The 24,529-nt window shown below is 39.1% G+C and overlaps 1 protein-coding gene across 16 annotated transcripts in view; it reads left to right on the top strand.

Moving 5' to 3' along the window:
- Positions 1 to 24,529, top strand: part of NRG1 (neuregulin 1) — a 1,012,474-nt gene that overhangs the window by 841,462 nt on the left and 146,483 nt on the right. For 15 of the 16 annotated variants that reach the window (XM_059049278.2, XM_067022386.1, XM_067022387.1 and 12 more), the window contains exons 2-3: positions 7,483 to 7,660; positions 16,304 to 16,425. In XM_059049278.2, the coding sequence (XP_058905261.1) occupies positions 7,483 to 7,660; positions 16,304 to 16,425 (300 nt within the window). Of the gene's footprint in view, positions 1 to 7,482; positions 7,661 to 16,303; positions 16,426 to 23,701; positions 23,744 to 24,529 lie in introns of those variants that run through there. The other variant, XM_067022397.1, reaches the window with a different exon arrangement.

The raw sequence follows: 24,529 nt of genomic DNA on the forward strand, positions 1-24,529 counted from the left end.
TAAGAGAACTATAGGAGAATATAAAAATTGCAAAGTAAAGGCAGTGCTGCTTATTGGGCAATTTTCCAGTTAAATTTACATTTCCCCCCTATCAGCATCACACGGCAGAGAGTGTAAGAGTCCTAATTCAGTGGAATGCATAAAAACAAAAAATAACATCACCGGGGCCCTTTGGTCTCAAATTTTAAAAGTCTTTTGAGAAGGTGGGTGTGGACTTTGGAATAATGTTCGGACTGGGTCTCTTCTTTATCAGTATCTTCTAGATCCTTCCTTCTACTTATTTTTTCATCAGACACTTAAGGTCTTACTTTGTGCTAGGTCCCTGAGATCCTGTATATCTTCCATCTGCTACCTTTAGACATTTGGATGTTTGGATATAGTACCAATCAAAATGGACACACCACTACCACCACCATCAAAAGCCTAAGCCTCCAAATAGGGACTGTGACCGCCTACTAATGACTGCTCTTACCTGACCTCCTTTGATTGGGTAGGGATACATTCCTTAAATGGTTCTCTTTTGTACATGTGCCTCTTCAGTGCAGCCTGCTGGGTATGGTGTTTAGCTGTAGAATGTGATTAAGTCATTTTCTATGACCTTAGAATAAGCATAGTTTTTGACTAGCCTGGTTGTGGCTCATACCCTAGAAATGAGCATGAAAAGAATCCTACTGTTCAGTCAACTTGTAGCAGTGAACTGTGGGAAGGGAGACTTTGAGCTCGTCCATGTGTGAAAATCCCCACCAGTGGAGACTGAAATGTTTGGGAAATCAAGGTTAACACTAGTAAGATGCCAACTTTGGCTGTAGAGGTGCTACCGCTGTGAATAATAGAAGTAAAATGCTAAATATCACCCCTGGTTTTATTGTTTTCTGTTGTATAATGACACCTTCCATGCAGATGTTAAGAGGATCGTTCAAAATGCTCGTAAAGGTGTTATTCAGTAGTTCACACATCCTTGTATAAGGAGCTGGACATGGAACTGCTAAAATGGTATTACTGGGTCCAACTATCTTCACTATACTTTGAAGCCTATTCTCAATGTGTTGACTGGTTTAGTTCGCTGCCAATATTAGGGAGTCAGCTTGAGAATACTTTATAATAAATCCCTGAACTTTATAGTGACTTTCTCACAAGTGGAGGCACCTACGTGCTTTATCTCATTCTCCGAATATCCTTGTTGAATACACAGGGACACGTGGTAGTTTCCCATTTCAGCTCACGGGGAACTCTAGTTAACCGGCGTTAGGAACAGTCTATCTGAAGGATGATTCGGCTGGACATAGGGCAGCATGAGCATCAGGTCACCACATGTGGCAACAAACCGTGACCTGTGGGACGGTCCTTACCATAACTTAAGATCATACACTGCCCCAGTAGCAATAGTTTTAATCCTAGGTGTATTGGGAAATACCATTGCCACTAGAACTTGCTGCCTTTTACATGGCTATATGTACAAAATTGAAACCTGATAAGATAAATTTTCCCTTTTATAGTCAAATTTGTGAGTGCAGCCCGGAAGAGACGACCAGATGGCAAAGCCTAAATTTTATCTACTCTCTTCATTGTGACCAAAATCTTCTTGAGAACGGAGTTTTAGAGACTCTCGTCCCTTATTTACCTGTAACATGACTATAAAAGAGAAAGGACATCCTTCTGCGTTGAGGACTGATTAATGATATTTGTGTGACTTTTATCAACGAACGCACTTGCCAGTCACCAGTTTTCACCATGAGATCTGCACGTGTGCGCTATCAGGCTTTTCAATGGTTTTATGCAGGGCAGGCTTCACTGGGGTCGTAGCTGAAAGCTCACGGTTATTTGATAATATTTTGCAGGTTTCCTGTTTAGTTTGTTCAGAGTGTTGAGGCTCTTCAGATTAACTGCGCAGACACGGAGAGTTATAACATGAGCTAGCTTTGCATTGTCAGCACCTTCAAAGAACAGAAATAATTTATCTAGTGTCCCATGCTATATCGGCCTGTCTCGGCAGCATACACATGCTAAAATTTGTTTCCTGTTCTTAACAATACAGTACAATATTTGATACAGCAGTACTGAACATATTAAAAAAAAAAAAAAAGTGCCCAGGAGACAAGTAAAACAAGAGGATTGCTTAGATGAATGGTTCTTCTTACAAATTGATTTCACCTTTATTACAAATATTTATTCGCACATGAAAGTATTGGAATAAATGAGTCTAGTGCCTTCAATGTTTGTGTGATGAGCATGTAAAATATTTTTTTTGGATTACTGCCACAATTATTTTTAAAGCCCTTTGAAACGCTTAAATCCCGTAAAAAGGAGTGCCGGTAAATCACGTGGCATTGCTCTGAGAGTTTTTGAGTTTCTATTTTTATAGGCTGCTCCTTTTTGCACTTTACTATCTGTCTCTGTTGATACATTTCTAAGGGTGTGGATATATTCTTATTAATGTCAAGCAGGTTTGAAATAGATTTAGGCAAAGATTGCTTGAAACTTACTCTATCATTAAATTGTTTCAGGGTGTGGAAATGCTGCCTCTTCAGAATCACAATGAAAGCAGAATCATGAACTGTGGTAGACCAAATACAACTAAATCGTTCCAGAAATGCTCAGACCACTCTTACTGCATTGGAAGCATTAACTTAGGATTGTGTTTGCCTTCAACCAATTTTTAATTAACAGACTATTTACTCTTAAACAAGAATTGAAAGGCACGTACCTATTTTTTACAGTTTTAAAATCCAAGTGAAAAATTTTTGCAGTTTTAAACTCCAAGTACTCACTTTAAAAAATTGCCCCAAGGTTTAGAAGCTACCCCTGGTCTTATAAAGTTATACCTGAGTGTTAGAAAGTACTTGGTGGCGTACTTTTTCAGTGAAATAAATGAGATTATTTCATGTGAGTAAACTGTATACATGAGAAACATACATACTTCTAAAATGTATTCTAGTAACATATAGTTATTAATTTGTAATCTAATGGAAGAAAATTTACTCTATTGAAAACTGTCTCACTATGAATAGAGGAGAACAAACACACAGACCATATGTGCTCAATATTAGTTTGTATTTTTATCAAGTCTGTGAAATATCCCAGGCTATTCTGTTAGGATGGTTATATGAGAGGACAAAGAAGAATTTATGTTGTTGCCCAGTCTATAGGATGCTTGCATTTGGGCTTCACCTGGAGTGAGGAATTTTTATGGTACTTTTCTAGAAGGTACCACTGACCGCAGAACACCCATGAGCCAACAGTGCAGTCATGTGGCTGGGTTGGTGGGTCACAGATTTGTTTCTCCATTTATGGAGAATTTTGAGTGAATACCTTAAAACATCTGTTCTCTGAAAAGCTGGGTATCCTCATGTCATAGGTGATTGCCCCTGAAGACATGCAGGGACATTGTGACAAGTGGACTTCTAAGGTGGCAAAGTCAGAGTAGCCGGGAGCTTCTGCGCTTGTGACAGTCTTGAGACTGCATGCACGAGAGAAACTCAGGCTAGTCAAGAGGGGTATATCCGAATCCCCAACATCAAGAAATGTTTATACAATAGGGTCAGCTTAAGGAGTGGATGTTTTAGCTAAGAAAGACCTTGTATCTGAAGGTCTGTGCCTCGTTACGTCATAGATCATCTCTTAAGGGCAAAAGATGTACTGGTCTTTGCACATGATCCCCCAAAGGAAAGGATGGATGTGTTGATCTGCCAGATGAGTGATTATTTTCCTTGCACCAAAGGACCTAGTGGGGTTGGAGCCCAAAAGCCATGGTTATCAGGTTGAACATATGAGGATTTCAGTGCCATACCACTCACAGAATTTAAATGGAGGATATAGTCTTAAGAGCTACATTTGTAAATTATAACACAAATATTCCCAAGAATCTCCATGACTGCAAACTTAGCCAAGACTTTAAAAGTACTTAATGAAATCCTGAGGCTTTTTGCAATGGCAGAAAGACCAGATGGAAAAGGCAGAAAAACTAAGAGAAACCACGACTCCTTTTTTCCTTTCTTCCTTCCTTTCTTCCTTCCTTCCTTCCTTCTTTTCTTTATGCATGCATTTCCTTGTTTGCTGAATCATGTGAAATTTAGTTGTAGACATGATGACATTTCACCCCTAAATACTTCAGCAGATACTGCCTGAGAGCAAGGACATTCTTCTGCATGACCACAATGCAATTATCACACTTAAGAAATTTAATTTTGTTACCATACCTTTATTCAGATTTCCCCGATAGTCCCAATAATGTTCTTTATAACTATTTTTCCCCTAAACCAAGGTCCAGTCAATCGCTACACATTGCATTTATTTGTCAAAGTTTCCTTTAATCTGGATCAGTTTCAGTCTTTTATCATTTGTGACATTGGCATTCCTGAAGCCTAGACCAGTTGTTTTTGTAGAATATCCCTCAATTTGAATTTGTTCGATTGTTTCCTCACATTTGAAATCAAGACTCTTAATAAAGAAATAAGACATAAATAAATGAAGACAGGAGGGTAAAGGGAAGGAGAGGTGAGAGAAAGGGAGGGGGGAACAGAATAAGAGAAAAGAAAGTAAAAAGAGATGCAAACACATTGCATGAAATTTTCAAACAAGAAAACAATATCCAGTAGATTTGTATTCAGGCTGTATTGATAAGCAAATGAATGGAGTGGTGAGTGAGGGAACATGGTACTTATTGAGAGTTAAGGCTATCTGAAATATTGTGCGTAGAACATTTTGCATAGAGACAAGGGAAGAAACCTTGAGAGTTTGGGTTGTGTGCAAAGTTCAACACAAAATTAAGTGAAAACAACAAAAAAACGCCAACTAGTTCTTTTAATCTGTACATTAAAAAATGAGGTGGTTTATTTTTCTTAATGTTTGTAAACCAGGTTTTGGTGCCATTTAACGCCAGCAGATTTGTTTCTTTAAAACCCTTCACCAGGTTTACAAAATTGAAAATGATCTTAAGGCGTTAATAGGAATATACAAACGCTATTCCAGATACATGAGAATTTAGTGTTTTTTAAAACCTCCGAAACAGAGATTCACAGACCATATCTTAAAAGGAAGACTCCTAGAAAAGCTCTTCAGGAAGTAAATCTTATTTTCAAGCTGTCAGAAACAAAAGTAAAAATAGAGAAAATCATCAGGTATCAAAGGCTAAGAACAGCTGAAATACGTTTCCTAACTCGCTGCTGTGTCTCCGTATTTGGTGCCTGCTTCTCCGCCTCCTCTCCAAGTAAGTAAAAAGAGGGACACGTAATTGTAGGAATACTGCAGAGAAGCCACACGTTCAAATAGTTTTTGCTGTACTTTACTGGAAATTTTATATGTTCATTCCTGACATTTTGGGAGGATTTTCTTGGTAAGGGCAGACTTGTAGAAGAACAAACCTACCCAGGGTAGGAAACGTACTCCATTTACCTGTTGGTGTCTAGCGTGGCTCTGACTGCGTTCCTTGGAGTCTTGAGGCTATACGCAGCGAATAATTGCTCACTGGATCCAGGAGGTGCAGTCTCCTTTGGTGGGTTTTTTTTTTTTTTTTTTTTTTTTGTGGTACGCGGGCCTCTCACTGTTGTGGCCTCTCCCGTTGCGGAGCACAGGCTCCGGACGCGCAGGCTCAGCGGCCATGGCTCACTGGCCCAGCCGCTCCGCGGCACATGGGATCTTCCCGGACCGGGGCACGAACCCGTGCCCCCTGCATCGGCAGGCGGATTCTCAACCACTGCGCCACCAGGGAAGCCCTCCTTTGGTGGGTTTGAGGAATTAACTTCCCATTAAGGCTTGAACTGGGGCAGAAGTAGACCTTATAGTTGGCTTTTCTAAGATTCAGTGGAAACAGAGATGTTGAAATCTCAGGTTCTGCTGTGTTGATTAGTAACTGAAATTTTGTGTGCAGAGGAGAATCCATTTGTTATGCTTTTATTTTTTTAACTGTTTTATTACGAAAAAGGTCAGACATACTGTATAGAAATGTACAACAAATCCCTGTTTCTACCTATTGCCTAACTTCTACAATGATCAGCTTCTTAGGAAAGTTTTTTTCATTTTTATGCCTACCCATTCCCCGCTACCATTTCATGTGGAAGTACATCTCAGATATTATAACATTTTATCCATAAATACTTCAGTAGAGAATAGATATTCTTTGAAGCAGTCTTGCTTAAAGGGGAGTGGTATATGTGTTTAATGTAAAGCGTCCTACAAATTAATGTACACTTTAAGTGCTCCCAGTCTCTGTTGAGAAGGTTTAGAAGGGTGAAATCCAATCAAACTGATAATTTGACGGGAGTGTGGTGGCCTTGTGGAATGGTCCTTGTTTGTGGAACAGTAACTGTAGGTCCAGTAAAAGAGTGATGTCACCAAAGAATTTCTGTCTTGAAGAAATGAGCATTGTTAAGATGTATGCGTCCTCTTTGTTCTTTGGGCTACTTCTGGTGATAAGATAGTCTGACTCTCCAGAATGTTATAACCATGGACAAGAGATACCTTTCTTTGAAAATAAACTTCCCATTTTAAAAATGGGTATGATACCTGCTGTACCTATTCACAGAACTGTGATGACGATAAATTGTGATCTGGGATAGGAATGTGCTTTAGAAATAATGACCCAATTATATATTCTTTTTTAGCATAGGATTTTGATTCTTTGAAATGACCAGTGTTCAGGATTTTTAATGGTATCAGAGAATGTAAAGATTGAGGAAATTACTATCTTGAAAATATGTATATATACATATATATAATATATGTATATATCAATTTTGAGAAATTTTTAAAGAATGGTTTTTTTATTGGAGTAGAGTTGATGTACAATATTATATGTTGCAGGTGTACAATATAGTGATTCACAGTTTTGAAGGTTATACTCCATTTATAGTTAATATACAATATTGGCTATATTCCCTGTGTTGTACAATATATTCTTGTAGCTTATCTTCTACATAGTAATTTTTACCTCTTAATCCCCTACCCTTATATTGACCCTCTCTGCTTCCCTCTCCCCACTGGTAACCACTAGTTTGTCCTCTATATCTGTGAGTGTGTTTTAAAGGATAACTTCATTCCCTAAGTTCTCTTTTCTTTTTCCCCCTGAATGTATTTTATGTGAGCATTTTATTCTTCTCTAAGTTGAGATACAGTTTGGTTGACACCCCCCCTCCCCTTTTTCTTTTCTCTCTCAGTTAGTAAAGCCTTTGGGAATGGTTTCTTTTTTTTTTTTTTGCGGTATGCGGGCCTCTCACTGTTGTGGCCTCTCCCGTTGCGGAGCACAGGCTCCGGACGCGCAGGCTCAGCGGCCATGGCTCACGGGCTTAGTTGCTCCGCGGCATGTGGGATCCTCCCGGACCGGGGCACGAACCTGCGTCCCCTGCATCGGCAGGCGGATTCTCAACCACTGCGCCACCAGGGAAGCCCGGGAATGGTTTCTTGATCAAGCTTACCAAAGTTAGTACATTTCTCTTAGAAAGATTGCCAGGTGATCGGAACTGTTTTTCCTTCTCTTTTCTTTTTTAGCCTTGCCTCCCCGATTGAAAGAGATGAAAAGTCAGGAGTCTGCAGCAGGTTCAAAACTAGTGCTTCGGTGTGAGACCAGTTCTGAATACTCCTCTCTCAAATTCAGATGGTTCAAGAATGGGAATGAATTAAACCGAAAGAACAAACCACAAAACATCAAGATACAAAAAAGGCCAGGGTAAGTATCATGCATATCACAGCAGGGGCAATGCCTAGCAATACGGCGATATAAAATATAAACGTTACAAACAGCATAGCAAATAAGTACACCATCAAAAAACACAATATAGAATAAGTGAAAAGATTTTTCATTATATGGTGGCCAGAAATTGTGTCATTATATAGGAAAGAATTTAAAGTTTCTGATTCTTACAACTTCTGGAAGAAGAAAGGAAAGGATGGATGTGGAAAGAACTGTAGGGTGTGGGTGCAAATAGAAGGGATGAGGGAAGGTAGTGTTAATAGCAGCTGTTGTAATAGTAATAGGTGAGATCCTAAAATCCCATTTGGAGTACCAGTGCCTTGCACAATCAAAATCCTGACTTTGTTATAAAGATCAATAAGTACCTAGATTTATGGAAAGAGTTAGAATGTAATCAGTCATTTTTGAACTATTTTCAAGTAAAAGTTTAGTCTATAAAATACCAAATAAGAATGTTTAACTGACAATTCTATTAAACTATATCACCATTAGAGCAGATTAAAACATCCAGTAATCCTGGGTAGCAAGAATCTTAAATTTTCCTGCCCTCCTTGAGAAGATCCATATTTGGGAAGGCTTCATGTGATTCCCTATAACATCTTGGTAGGTATGTTCTATACCTACTCTAAAATGATGCTCTTTTATTATTCCTACACTCTTCATATTTATTTTTCTCCTTATTTAAGAATTTTTTCTTCTAATATCAAACTACGTTTTGAAATTTTGGAAGAGCTAAATATCTTGGATGTTTGCTTGTGAACGGTCCTTTAATCAATGTGACATGTATCATAGTGGCTCCAAGCTCCAAGATTACATTTTCTCTACTTCAGAGGATTCCAGTGAAATCCCAGCTATGATAACAGAAGCAGCAATGAAAGAATCTCTGTCTGGACTTTGATTTTATAGGACATCTACCAAAAAGTCACACACTCTTGCATGAGCAAGAAGAAATGAAGGATTATAATGGAAATTTAAGTCTTAAAGTGTTTAATGACTGTAATAACCATAATTTGGGATGTTTTTCTAGTTTCCATGGTTTTAGTAACTACACTGCTTATTCTTGTTATTGATTGTGTCAGTACAGTCTCTCGATTTGGAAGAAGAATACAGAGTGAAGACAATATCACTTTCTGTAGCAGGTGGCACTTCAAAGATGCAAAAAATAATGCTGTAAAGTGACAGGGTATTTTTATACATATTCTTATTTGTTTGTTTTTTTACAACATTCCCCTAGGTAATAAGGACAGTTTACTGCACATGTGACTCTCTAATTTTGCAGATTAAGTAATCAAGGGTCAAAAAAGTGTTGTCTTGCCTTGAGTCCCCCAACTAGGTGTGCCTAAGCTGGAACACAATTCTATTTCTTGGATTCCTTAATGCCTCATTCCTTCTTTAAAAATGGAAAGCAGACACGTTTAATAACATGTGTCCATGTGGGGAGCGGAGGAGATAGAGTGAACGAATTGAAAAAATAAGCATGATTCTTCTAGAGAAGTTTCACAACAGCAAAATATACTTTTAGACAGCTTTTAGTGTCTGTTTTGTTTTTCATCAATTAGCCAAGTTAGTAAGAAACTCAGTTATCTGCACACGCAGGGTCACGTCTCATTCATTTCTATGTGGCTGTCATATAATAGCAAAAAGATGTAAGTGCCCACGAATGCTGGGAATGTGGAGAAACGGAAGAATCCTAGATGTTATCTTTACACTCAGGGGGTCATCAGATTGTAGAGAGATTATCCAATTCAGCCTTATATAAAACAGGAGTTCCAGCGATCAAGTGCTGAAACCCTGCTAGGGCTGGGGAGTGTCAAGATTTTTAAGCAGCCCATCTGTTTACAGATAGTGATCTAAAAAATGGATTAGTTATATTGAGGTAAATTCTGCTTTATGGTTAAGTCCAGATTGAATTAGGGAGATGAAATATCTGGCACTTCATATCAGACAATAAAACTAAACACTGAATTGTAGGTTACTGATGCTAAGTGCCATGGGGGTTGGGGATGGCGGGAGACCTGAAGAGATTCAGGAGTCCCTGTGAGGTGGTGGATTTGACTCCGCTGAAGACAGAGAATCCCTCTAGCTGGGTGGGTGCGGTAGGGTGGGTGGCTATAGAGAAGAGCAGAAACCACAGTCAGTAGGAGGTTCTGTTCATAGGGCAATAAAGAGGCCAGCGGGTTGGGCCAGTGGGGGAGTGGATGGGAAATTTTGCCCCTTATTGGACAGATGCTGTGTGTCGGCCCTGGGCTAGATGCTGGGTCCACAGAGATGAAGAAGAAGTGCTCTCTGCTCTCAGAGGCTTGGTCTCAAGAGGGGAAGGAAATGTAAGCAGCTGTAATACTCAGTTGTAAATTCAACAATAGTGATGATCACGGAATGCCGTATGAAGAAGCTCACACGGGCCGGGGAGAGGACCCAGTCCAGGACCGTGGAGGCTTCCTAGAAAGAGGGGGGCAAGAAGAGAGGGAGGAGAGGATTATCTAGACTGAAGGAACAGAACAAAGCAGCTGCAGACTGCAGGGATTCTAGATGAGGATGCCTGGAGAGTAGCTAATGCGGTTGGGTAAATAAGAGGACAAAAAGGAACAACCAAAAAAGTGAGTTGCCCCGAATGAAGGTTTTGAAAGTGAACATGTATAGGTAAAGAGCTGATTTGTTGCATGGCTTGGATGACATATAAAAGTGTCATTGCTATTCAGAAAAGCATTTTCATATTGGCTTCATAGGCCCAGACAGCTAAGAGCACTGTCTACATATTAATAAAATCCCATTATCCCGGAAAGGCTGATATTCAGAAATTACTTCTTTTAAACAATAGCCTTGCTGGAAAGAATTAAGTGGGAACAAGAAAGACTTTTATTCAAGCAATGTGACTGTAAATTACTCTTGGCAAAGCATTGAGCATATTTGATCCTCTGAAAAATAAGATACTTCGTGTAAAGTGGGCAGCTACTGATAAGTGACCAGCTTATCGGGTTTCAGAATTGGGTATTTGGTCATTTCTGAAGTTGTATCTTTGAAAAAAAATTAGTGCTGTCACCTTTTTTTAAAGGACCAAACAGAATCTAAATTTAATTAACATTTGCAAGATCCTCTATTATTTCAACTTAGAAATATAAGAGAATGAATACTATTGTTATTATACCCATTAAAAAGTTAATATCCCGAGAATGAAGGCCATTAGGTTTCTTCCTGTAGATGTAATGTGAATGAATGGTAACACTTGGACTTGAAATTGTTCTGAATCTATGTCTTTTGTCTTTTCACAACTACTTGTGATTTTGCTGTAGTATCCAGTAAAATCACGACTTCAGGCAAGGGGCATGTTCAGGCTTAGGGTAAAGTCTTCAATAAAATACATTCTTGTTTGTCAGCTTCATCTACATTACTCATAATTCTTCATTACGAAGATGTTCAAAATGGCAGTGGTTTGCAGTGGTTTCTTGCTTACTTGACTTAACTTTATCTTACTACATTTGCCCTTAGCCAACAGGCCAAGAAGGGATAAACTTTATCTTAGACTGTGATCACAAGCAGAGGTGAATTTTAGTGTGAGGTTTAGGAATTCCCTGGCATTCTCTTTATTTAAAGTAAAACATTGACCCTCTTCCAGTCCTTCGCCTAGGTTTCTTTTTGACTATTTACAATCTAGGTTTTTCGTAGTAGCCAGAATTTCCTTTTAATCCCTTAGTGTTATGAAAAGATTTTATACCAATAGGGGATTGCTATTATTTTGTAAAAGTCTTATCCACCTTCGGCCCCTGCTTCTACTAATAAAGGACATTCCTACGTGTTCTTCCTATGATTTTGCATTCACATGTGAGCCTTTGTTTATTTTATTTGGCTAAGCGATGTGTGGGACCAATGAAAAGAAATGGAAACTGCCCTGGTCTTAAGTGTCTGCTTATCCCCTTGTTCTCGTTTCCTTTGCCTGGTGGACCATTTTGATCAAGAAAACTGGTTAAAGAGCTTGGTGTGTGACAGATCATATTTGGGGGTCATCCAGTTGGCCTCATTTGCATGCCTGTCCTACATCAGCCTTATTAAAGTCTGACTTCCTGTTGTTTGTGTCTGGCGCACACTTTTGGATGCCCTTAATTTTGTATCAGCTCTTCGTTTCTGTTCTCACTTTTTTTTTTTTTTTTGGCTGCACCACACGTCTTGTAAGATCTTATTAGTTCCCTGACCAGGGGTCGAACCCAGGCCCTCGGCAGTGAAAGCACAAAGTCCTAACCACTGGACCACCAGATAATTCCCTGTTCTTACACATCTTAATTTTGTTTAAAATTGATTCTAATTGATTTGGTCAAGTTAACAAAATTTTTTAAGGAATTATTTCTCCTGTTATCAATTGTTTCAGGTTTTTTTGACTCTGTAATAGAAAAGGTTTCTACACATCCCCTTCTTTTATTAGTTGAGTTGCTCTGACAGGTCATTTTAACTTTATATGTAGGAAAATCTCAAATTCTTTGGGTATAAAATGGGAATACGCAGTGCCTGTTTCATAGCGTTTATGTGAGGCATTTTATGCAGTGCCTGGTTCTGTAGAGTTTCACAGTAGCTGCAGTGGCAAGTGACTTCATTCTGGTAGAACCAGATGGCAAGTGACATTCTCTAGTTTGCACTCTGAAACCCCTCTCTCTCTTCTTTACCCTTCTCATCATAGGCAATTGAACAGTATCTGAAAGCTGTGTTGAACACACACACACACGCAAATTCATATGATTCCTTAGAGATCAGAAGAATGGAATTTTATAAACTGAGGTGTGATCAGTTCTATATGCATTTAAGTTGCCTTAGCCTGTAAAACATGGTGGAAGAATCAAGTAAGAAAAACGAGATAGTAGCTATGGGAGCCTTGAATCTATCTTGTCAGTGAGCACTCATTAGAAGAACACAGTTTGCATTTTGATATAAAAAAAGAAAAATTAATATTTGTAACTGTTTGTATTAATTTATTGTTACATTGTTTTATTTTTTTCTTATTCCAAGCCAATGCGTGCTTATTATAAAAATCTAAAAATTTCAGGAATGTAGAATGTAATTATAATAATAGCCAACACTTATTTGGAGCTTACTCTATTTCAAGCATCTTTTTAAACATGTTACATGAATTAACTGTTTTAAAACTTTTAGACATGAAAATCCACCAAAACATTCACCGCTCCCACATCCCTAGGTAACTCATCAATTAAAGAGCAAAAAGTTAATTTTGTGATTGGAAGGGAGTTCATTAATTCTTCCAAGTTAACTTTCTTCTTTTAGGCAAGATATGGTAGCCTACTGAAGACAGTAAAATAAGACTATTATAACCATACTTATTAAAGCCCCAAATTGTTGCAGTGTATAATTTTTAAGAAGGTTTGTCTATTTCTACTCTCTCACTATTTCCCATTCCTGCTCTAAGACCCAAGGATTGAAGAATCTCATAGTTAAATGTATCATTAGAGTTCAAAGGGGCCCTTCATGTCCCTGGGGAATTTTGAGTTTCCATTGAACTGCAAAAAGGATTGCCAACCTTTTTGACATAAACACTTTCTCCCTTCATAATATTTTTAAATATGCATGTCTCATTTAAGCTTTCATTTTAAAACAGGGTTTGTTTTTTCAAAACTAATTGAAACCACCGATCTAATTTAATCTTTCTCTGCCTAGAGATATTCTTGTTAGGAATTGCTTGACAGGTGGCTATCCAGACTTGAATCTTTCCAAAGAGAAAACCTAACTCTTTCACACGACACCCTATCCATTTTTGGGCGCCCAAAAGGTTCTTCCTTATATATCACCCAAAATGTGCCTTCTTTTTCCTGTAAGACACAATTCTACCTTTAAGAGCTTCACCAAATAATTTCCTTTTCCAGATAACAACGATTAAATGTATTTAAATATATCTTGTTCATAGCTACCTGCCAGTGGAACCTCTGTTTCTTTAATAGCATCTCCTTTAGTGATAAGATCTCTAGGCCTATTCAATTCTGATCACCCTCTTCTAAACTCCTCTAGCTATTGATATTTTTTTTAATCAAATGCCACTTTGAAACATAATGCAATACTCTAGATGTGATTCAGCCTGTGAGCGGTGTATTGAGACTTTTATCCAATTTGATTTGTGCTCTTTTAATATTAATTTGGCCAAACAGGGCGTACATTTCGTTTTCTTCTTTTTTAAATTGTTGTTTAAAATGGAGTAATCTTAAACGTGTAGCTAATTGAAATCCTTTTTTCTCTATATACTGTTGTCAAGGCTCATCCCTCCCAGCCTGTATTTCTGCTACTGATTTTTGAACCTGAATGTATTTGTTATGCTTAGCTTGATTAAATTGATTCTTGGTCTTGGCCCATTGATGCTCCAGTTCTAGAATTCCCAAGGGTGTCTCTACAGAAAGGATTCCTTAGTCACTTGTCATGCCTGCCTTAGAAATTCACTGTAACTATTTGCATAAAATGACTAAGAGGTAGGTTGTAAAGAACGCTGAGTTTGTTTAATGCAACACTTATTTCAGCATAGAAAATTACATTTTTTTTCCTTGTTCTCTTTCTCTTTCTCTTTTTAAGCATAACATTTATTTACATTCCTTGGAATAGTATTCCAGTAAACACTGCCCAGGTCTTGTAGGAGAATTTTGATTTTAAGAACTATCCTTCTAAGATTAACTGTAAATTAATGTTAACTGTAAGTTTGATTAATTACCATGTTTCTTTAAGAAGATTCTCATGAGAGAGGTACTCAAGGCTGGCAGAATTTAGAAACAAAAAAAAAGAGAGCAGCTCCAGGTACATGATCATGAACGGCTTGATGAAGGAACTGGCTCAGAGGTGGTCCTTAAAGCTTTATCAGCTCATATCTTGATGGGTAGAAATATGGGGCCCCCATTCGAGGAAAAAGAAGTAATAAGCAAAAGTACCAACATGGAAGGCAGGTAGGGGTGGTTCAATTCAGTAGACTGGGGGTGAAGAGTGGAAATTAAATTTTGGACAATTGATCCAATTTGATTAATAATATTATCTGACAAGAAGACCAGAAAATTCACTTAAAAATTAGGAAGGTGTACTTTACGGCAGGTTTGCATATAATTCTGAGTTGCTGTCTTTGCTTCCTGCCTTTTCTCCCTGATGTCCTCCTCTCAAGAACCCAGGCAGTCAGTACCAGGCTCCTGTATACAAGGACACTGTATTTTTTTTTTTTAATGTTTTACTGGAGTACAATTGCTTTACAATGGTGTGTTAGTTTCTGCTGTACAACGAGGTGAATCACCTGTATGTGTACATATATCCCTTCCCTGTTGGACCTCCCTCCCCCCTCATCTAGGTCATCATAGAGCACAGAGCTGAGCTCCCTGCGCTATGCAGCAGGTTCCCACTAGCTATCAAAAGGCCTTAATAAATGCTGTGCCAATCCCAATAGGCCTGAGTTTTTGAATCATAGAGACTGCTTAAATTACAGGCTATGTGCAGTAGTAAAGCATGTAGACATGCAAATCACAGTGCTGTCCAAGCTCAGAAAGAGTGCCAAGTATTGATTTAATATGTAGTTTTATAAAAGTGTGTGCTATTGTTGCATGAGTATTTATTTCAATATTAAGAACCATTTGTGTGGTACTGTGCTCCCAGCAATGAGAATCTTCTTAAAGAAGGACAAATTCCCTTTCTTTTGGAAGTGATAAATCCTCTCCGTTCAAAATTAACGTAATTCCTGATGTCACTCTGCTGGGAAAAGAAGTGCAGAGCATTTTGATCTAGTCTAGCCTTCATTGAGTATCTGTCCTTACCAGATTTATAAGAAATGGCTTTGCACTTTTTTATCTTCCTTAACCCTAGTGGCTGGTGACATTGAGATACAGAGAGGAAAGAAAATGTATCGTCGGGGTGAAAAAAAATTCCGAGGCATAATGTGGTTAGTGGTGGTGCTAGAGGAATAAAAAGAAAAATTAGAAAAAAGTTTGTTTAAATTGCTGAGCTGGTTGATAAAATTAAGACTATGTCCAGGGTATAATTTAAATGAGATGTATCTCACTTTCGGTAAAATCACACATCTGTGTCCTAGTCAGTTGCGTGTGTTTGTTTTTTGCCGTACACGGGCCTCTCACTGTTGTGGCCTCTCCCGTTGCGGAGCACAGGCTCCGGACGCGCAGGCTCAGCGGCCATGGCTCACGGGCCCAGCCGCTCCGCGGCACGTGGGATCTTCCCGGACTGGGGCACGAACCCGCGTCCCCTGCATCGGCAGGCGGATTCTCAACCACTGCGCCACCAGGGAAGCCCCTAAACTCACCTTTTTTTTTTTTTTTTTTTTTTGCGGTACGCGGGCCTCTCACTGCCGTGGCCTCTCCCATCGCGGAGCACAGGCTCCGGACGCGCAGGCTCAGCGGCCATGGCTCACGGGCCCAGCCGCTCCGCGGCATGTGGGATCTTCCCGGACCGGGGCACGAACCCCCGCCCCCTGAGTCGGTAGGCGGACTCTCAACCACTGCATCACCAGTGAAGCCCGTCAGTTGTGTTTTAACATGGTGTGTGTAGACTGGGAAGGGGGAGTTTGATAACTCAAACTACAGAGGCTTTATTTTGATAGTCATTGTATTTCTGTGAAATATACTTACAACCGCTTTGGTCCTGGTCTTACAGGAAGTCAGAACTCCGCATTAACAAAGCATCACTGGCTGATTCTGGAGAATATATGTGCAAAGTGATCAGCAAATTAGGAAACGACAGTGCTTCTGCCAATATCACCATTGTGGATGCAAATGGTAAGAGACACCTACTATGTGCTATTTCTCAGTCTCTGAGAGGAGTCATCAACGTATGTGGTTAAGACTTGTAATACATAGGTGTGTTAAATCTCATTGTGAACAGACAAAACTCGTGGAGGGAAAACCATGCATTTCAAGTATCTTAGGGGTCTTCCATAAGGCTCTTTACTCGTGACATGAAATAGACCTGAAATATACATAGATTTTTTTAAAAAGGTTTCGAATAGCATCATGAATAGCAGAGACAGGATGGTTTGCTAAAAGAGATTATACCTCCACTTTAAGTTAGTCAGGGAGAGCAGGTAAGTTTTTTGCTCTGTCAAACCAGAATATGTGTATACATATAATTTATGTACAGAATACATATGTATATACAGAATATATGTATGTTGTATATATTTACATACGTATGTGTATTATGTATGAATATATGTTCAGAGTGTGTGTGTGTGTGTGTGTGTGCGCGCGTGTGTGTGTAAACAGAATACAATCCTGACATAGTCCTGGCAGTTTTTATGTTCTTATATACATCTGGCTCTGCGTAGTAGAAAGTTAGGCCTATCAGGTTGTTTTAGGCCTGTTAATTCGGAAATTAAGAGAGTCTTAGAGGCAAAGCCTTTTTTTTACTATGTATAGCCTTCAGCTTCTGTTTCTCTGAAGGCAGTGTCAGGGGATGTTTGTTAAACAAATGAATGACTTGGAGGCAGAAGGTGCCCCTATCTTCCGACCACCTCTCTGAGTTATCTGAGGAAGGGCAAAGCCCCACAGCTGGTGGCTCTGTTCCTGATCCCCTAACACTGCACAATTTGATGGAGTCATCTATAGAAGCTGATGATGAGCTAGCAGTGAGCATCTAAATCTCTTGAAACAATAAAACGCTGCTTCAAAACCTTTGGTGCTGTTTTGAGTTATGGCACTGAACAGCTGCCTTCACAAGCCCTGTCATCTGTTATAAAACAAAACCTAACTGCACTGCTTCTAGGCAGGTGCTGAGAAAGAATGTCCATTGCAAAGGCCTGATCTCTTAAAGTGATAAGATAAAATTGCGAAGCCAGCAAGGGAAGAGTAAAAGTAACTTTAGGGGTTAACTCCTTAGGAGACTGACGTTTATATCAGTTGACTTAACAGGATAAGGAGAATGGAGTGAGATACAAATATGGAGCAGGGTTGGGAAAATCCGGGTTAATTCCTAAGTCTTCTGTGGACTTCCCAATGAACTGCTCTATTGCAGTGTGATCAAACTTCATTACTTTCATTTTAAATGCCTCCCTCCACAGAGAATAAAGGACAACAGTGAAAAGTGGATTCCCTTACTATTGTTAGGGGTCGTGTTTATCATTTACCATTTAAAATTTATAAGAGTAAATAAACATAACATCGCTTTACTTTTTAATCAGCACGGGTTAAGCAATAGAGTTTTGCTCATGTTATTTTTCCCCACTTGGAATTTTATGGGATGCAACTTGAAACACAAATTTTAAATTTCGGTGGCTTATTCTTTTCTTTCTATTATACCGTGTTTAATAGCTTGTTCTCAGTTTGTCAGTTGCTTGTTTGGTTCAATCTGTGTCCTCTTGGTAAAGGCTATTGTTGGACACGATTAGATTTGTGTAGTTATGCATACTGTAAAGTCCCAGGAAAATAGAATTAAATAATTAATTAATAGAATTAATAGAATTTTAAAATTAATTTTGGGGTGCTGAAGTTTTGATAATATGGCTTTTCACATTTCTTTCATAGGAGAGACAGCCAACTTATTTTTCCATATTAATTCATTCAAGAATTGGTCTTGAATTTGAATGTAGTATTGACCAATTATAAAGTGTAGAGAAATGAAGGTAGGGGTGTTCTTTTTTACCTGACAAGAATAAAGAGGAGTTCACAGAGTATTGTAAGGAAGTCATTCTTATACAACCAACTAAAATTCCTTAAGGACTGGGTTCCTATTGGCTTATTGAAAGCATCTGAAGGAGGAGAACAAAGAATGGTCAATTACAGTATAAGGTGGTTGTTTTTATTTTCTTCTTAGAATGTTAGGACTAGTTCATCCTTATCCAACCCTCTCATTGTATTTAAAAAGAAATGGAGACTTAGGATGTGTCTTAAATTATTTAATTCCCGGTCCAGTGTAGTTTACTCTATACCAGACTCTGTTTGTGAACGTTTAAGGTAGATTCCTTGGTTTGTGAAGAACGAAAACTGAAAAACTGGTGCGAGGCATCAAGAGAGGGGGATTCCATTGGGAAGAACTAGAACTCCATTATAAGTGGGACTCAAGGAGAAAGTGTTACCCAGGGTGTATCTATGAGTTTAAACACCAGGAATTTATGGCTTTTCTCTCAAGTCTCTCCTCCTGTGCCTCAGATACGTTCTTGGTTCTTCTGTTTGTTAGATTTTCTAACCTCTCCTGCTTTCAAATATGCTTCTTTATAATTCCAAACTTTGACCTGCTTATGATTCCATTTGGCCATATTCTTCTTCCTGGCTACTTTGAAGGCATCCTTTCAGTTTTGACTCCTACTGTGTGATTGTTTCCTCAGTTCCTAAATCAAATTCCCCATAGCAAGAATCTGACTGGCGGAGCTGACTATGCCAGACCACATCAAAAGATCCAGAGAGCTTACAAATCATCAATGTATTCTAATCAGGTCCCCACCATGGGCTCACCCAGCATAGTGAAGCCAGAAACGTGGCTGCCTAGAAACGCCCTCTCTTTTCAGAGGAAGTGGGTCAGATGTGCAGCTCATCAGAGCCTGTACTCATCAGGCACCAAGATAGACAAGGCCAGTGCATTCTGTATATTGGGAGACTCTTTTTTCTTCCAACACCTTAAGGGCTTAGTTGTGGTGCCATCAGAGGAAAATATGGAATAATTCTGATGTTCACCTTCTTCTACTGTCATCTATGAATTTGCTATATTCAGATCACGACTGGTTATCCAAGAAGTCTCAGCTCAAGTCCTGAGCTCCTGGGGACTCAAATTCACTACCTTCGTGTTGTCACATCCCTGTCCCTCAAGATTCTGGGAAGAGGTTGCACGGAAACATGCTTTCAGAGAGGAAAATCGCTCTACTCTGGTTATAAACTGCCACATGGCCAAACTATCTCTTCTTTTCTTTTTTTTCCAAACATCTTTATTGGGGTATAATTGCTTTACAATGGTGTGTTAGTTTCTGCTATATAACAAAGTGAGTTAGCTATACGTATACATATATCCCCATATCTCTTCCCTCTTGCGTCTCCCTCCCTCCCACCCTCCCTATCCCACCCCTCTAGGTGGTCACAAAGCACCGAGCTGATCTCCCTGTGCTTTGCAGCTGCTTCCCACTAGCTATCTATTTTACGTTTGGTAGTGTATATATGCCCATGCCACTCTCTCACTTTGTCCCAGCTTACCCTTCCCCCTCCTCGTGTCCTCAAATCCATTCTCTACATCTGTATCTTTATTCCTGTCCTGCCCCTAGGTTCTTCAGAACCTTTTTTTTTTTTTTAGATTCCATATGTACGTGTTAGCATACGGTATTTGTTTGTCTCTTTCTGACTTACTTCACTCTGAATGACAGACTCTGGGTCCATCCACCTCACTACAAATAACTCAATTTCATTTCTTTTTATGGCTGAGTAATATTCCATTGTATATATGTGCCACATCTTCTTGATCCACTCATCCGTTGATGGACGCTTAGGTTGCTTCCATGTCCTGGCTATTGTAAATAGTGCTGCAATGAACACTGTGGTACATGACTCTTTTTGAATTGTGGTTTTCTCAGGATATATGCCCAGTAGTGGGATTGCTGGGTCATATGGTAGTTCTATTTTTACTTCTTTAAGGAACCTCCGTACTGTTCTCCAGTGTGGCTGTATCAATTTACATTCCCACCAACAGTGCAAGAGGGTTCCCTTTCCCTCCACACTCTCTTCAGCATTTATCGTTTGAAGATTTTTTGATGATGGCCATTCTGACTGGTGTGAGGTGATAACCTCATTGTAGTTTTGATTTGCATTTCTCTAATGATTAGTGATGTTGAGCATCCTTTCATGTGTTTGTTGGCAATCTGTATATGTTCTTTGGAGAAATGTCTATTAAGGTCTTCTGCCCATTTTTGGATTGGGTTGTTTGTTTTTGTGATATTGAGCTGCATGAGCTGCCTTTATATTTTGGAGATTAATCCTTTGTCAGTTGCTTCATTTGCAAATACTTTCTCCCATTCTGGGGGTTGTCTTTTTGTCTTGTTTATGGTTTCCTTTGCTGTGCAAAAGCTTTTAAGTTTCATTAGGTCCCATTTGGTTTTTTTTTGTTTTTATTTCCATTCCTCTAGGAGGTGGGTCAAAAAGGATCTTGCTGTGATTTTTGTCATAGAGTGTTCTCCCTATATTTTCCTCCAAGATTTTTATAGTGTCTGGCCTTACATTAAGGTCTTTAATCCATTTTGAGTTTACTTTTGCATATGCTGTTAGGGAGTGTTCTAATTTCATTCTTTTACATGTAGCTGTCCAGTTTTCACAACACCACTTATTTAAGAGGCTGTCTTTTCTCCATTGTATATTCTTGCCTCCTTTATCAAGGATAAGGTGACCATATGTGCATGGGTTTATCTCTGGCTTTCTATCCTGTTCCATTGATCTATATTTCTGCTATATAACAAAGTGAGTCAGCTATATGTATATAGCTGTCTTGATTATTGTAGCTTTGTATTATAGTTTGAAGTCAGGGAGCCTGATTCCTCCAGCTCTCTCTTTTTCTTTCTCAAGATTGCTTTGGCTATTTGGGGTCTTTTGTGTTTCCAGACAAATTGTAAAATTTTTGTTCTAGTTCTGTGAAAAATGCCATTGGTAGTTTGATAGGGATTGCACTGAATCTGTAGATTGCTTTGGGTAGTATAGTCATTTTCACAATATCGATTCTTCCAGTCCAAGAACATGATATATCTCTCCATCTGTTTGTATCATCTTTAATTTCTTTCATCAGTATCTTATAGTTTTCTGCATACAGGTCTTTTGTCTCCTTAGGTAGGTTTATTCCTAGGTATTTTATTATTTTTGTTGCAATGGTAAATGGAAGTGTTTCCTTAATTTCTCTTTCAGATTTTTCATCATTAGTGTATAGGAATTCAAGAGATTTCTGTGCATTAGTTTAGTATCCTGCTACTTTACCAAATTCATTGATTAGCTCTAGTAGTTTTCTGATAGCATCTTTAAGTTTCTCTATGTATAGTATCATGTCATCTGCAAACAGTGACAGTTCTACTTCTTCTTTTCCAATATGTATTCCTTTTTCTTCTCTGCTTGCTGTGACTAAAACTTCCAAAACTATGTTGAATAATAGTTTTGAGAGTGGGAAAGCTTGTCTTGTTCCTGATCTTAGTGGAAATGGTTTCAGTTTTTCACCATTGAGAACGATGTTGGCTGTGGGTTTGTCATATATGGCTTTTATTATGTTGAGATAAGTTTCCTCTGGAGGGTTTTTATCATAAATTGGTGTTGAATTTTGTCGAAACCTTTTTCTTTTTCTTTTTCTTTTTTTTTTTTTTTGCGTTATACAGGCTTCTCACAGTTGTGGCCTTTCCCGTTATGGAGCACAGGCTCCAGACACGCAGGCTCAGCGGCCATTGCTCATGGGCCCAGCCGCTCCGCGGCATGTGGGATCTTCCCAGACCAGGGCACGAACCCGTGTCCCCTGCATTGGCAGGCAGACTCGTAACCACTACGCCACCAGGGAGGCCCCGAAAGCTTTTTCTGCCTCTATTGAGATGATCATATGGTTTTTCTCCTTCAGTTTGTTAATATGGTGTATCACATTGATTGATTTGCGATATTGAAGAATCCTTGCATTCCTGGAATAAACCCCACTTGCTCATGCTGTATGATCCTTGTAATGTGCTGTTGGATTCTGTTTGCTAGTATTTTGTTGATGATTTTTGCATCTATGTTCATTAGTGATATTGGCCTGTAGTTTTCTTTTTTTGTGACATCTTTGCCTGGTTTTGGTATCAGGGTGATAAACCATCTCTTCTTAAATGTGTATTTACCATTGACTTGGGCTAAGAGAGTAGAATTCTCAAGAATCCCCCCACCCCCACTAGGGGGGAGGGGTGTCCTAGAAAAAAAGAAGACTTAAAAATAAGAACATGTGCCAAAATATTATATTATGTAGAACTCCCCTTGAGATTTTAATTATATTATCTATGAAATATTAGTCATTTTGTTTATTTTGTGTGGTCTAACTCGTTTCTCCGATAACTACGTAACTACAGTTTGATAATTTCTATATAGGTTGCCTTGATGAAGGATCCTGGTATGTGGCTGTGAGCTAATTATCCTAATTTCATTCTATGCAAAGGATTTCTTGTGATTTACTTAATTTCTCACACAGGTGCCTTATTGGCACTTAGGAGGGATGGCAGGAGTTAGAAGGAAAAATGCATGGGAGACTGTGTTTTCTTTTCTCCTTAGGAAGAAAAGAAAAATTTAGCAAGATTAGCTTGCTGTTTGACACTATTTTTAATCCCACTATGACAGCCGGAGAACTATTAGAATAAAATTAGCACAGATCATAAAAATCTTCCATCTAATCTTATAAACTTCCTGCAATGAAATCCATTGTTTAGAACTGCTTAGATTAACAACTAGATATAAATGAAATAATACGAAAAAACTGTAAATTTCCCCTTGAATCATTATATGCTTGAGTGAAACAATGACCATATTTCCAATATCTTCAAGTGTTTAGAAAAGAATGTACATATAGCTAATTATTTTGTTAAGCATTTTAGAAATTTATATATTTTTGGTCATTTCCAATGCCTTTTAATCCCTACCTTATTTGGGAAAAAGAACCTGTCATACAGTAGACAGATATAAACCTATGCAGTCTGCTAATGACTTCTGGGACTATGTAAGTCTACCAAAGTCCAATTGAGTTTTCGTACAAAACAGGATCTCATAGGCAATCATCATATGTGATGGATTACAGGTGGATTCCTTTCATGAGTTCAAATATAGTAGTTTAAAAGGCCACATACACCATGTTCACACAGATCATACAGTGTATGTTGATTTTTGTGGTACGCGGGCCTCTCACTGTCGTGGCCTCTCGCGTTGCGGAGCACAGGCTCCGGACGCGCAGGCGCAGCGGCCATGGCTCACGGGCGCAGGCGCAGCGGCCATGCCTCACGGGCGCGGGCGCGGCGGCCATGGCTCACGGGCCCAGCCGCTCCGCGGCATGTGGGATCCTCCTGGACCGGGGCACGGACCCGTGTCCCTTGCGTCGGCAGGCGGACTCTCAACCACTGCGCCACCAGGGAAGCCCTCACAGGTAACTTTTGTTTGTTTGTTTGTTTTGTTTTGCGGTACGTGGGCCTCTCACTGTCGTGGCCTCTCCCGTTGCGGAGCACAGGCTCCAGACGCGCAGGCTCAGCGGCCACGGCTTACGGGCCCAGCCGCTCCACGGCATGCGGGATCCTCCCGGACCGGGGCACGAACCCGTGTCCCCTGCATCGGCAGGCGGACTCTCAACCACTGCGCCACCAGGGAAGCCCTGTTGATTTTAATTTGCATCTTATTTGGCTTGGTCTTTATAGAGGAAACCTTAATTTAGTCATTAATTCTTAGCTAAAAAGCTCTATTAAAAACTCCTGGGCCGCAGATTAGGGAGGAGAATAATAGACGTAACTGGTTTTCAAATTAATTAAGTACAGCTGTCTTTTAAAAGATTAATACAGGAGAATATACAACTAATCAATCATATCTTCTACTAGGTTTTCTTGTTTTAATCAGGAGAAAAATCATTTGAGTGAGAGCCAAGATCCCATAGGAGCAATTGGGCTCCTAGCAATAAAATAGCTGTTTCATTTTAGATGAGCAGAAAAAAAATATTTCCACAAAATTTGATTAATATATCAATCGGCCCTTTAAAAAATTACCTCATGTAGGTAACCCACATTGACAGTGTTGTTAGAAATGCCATGATATTGGTGAACAACCTATAGTTATACTAAGAAGCACATAAAATATGTTTTATAATTTGTGTAGCAGTCTCCATGTGTGTTGCATTCTGTAGGATTCCCATGAAGTGTAATAAGGAAGAGTACTATGAGTGGAA

The sequence above is a fragment of the Kogia breviceps genome, chromosome 20, assembly GCF_026419965.1.
Source record: "Kogia breviceps isolate mKogBre1 chromosome 20, mKogBre1 haplotype 1, whole genome shotgun sequence".
In the NCBI taxonomy this organism is placed as follows: Eukaryota; Metazoa; Chordata; class Mammalia; order Artiodactyla; family Physeteridae; genus Kogia; species Kogia breviceps.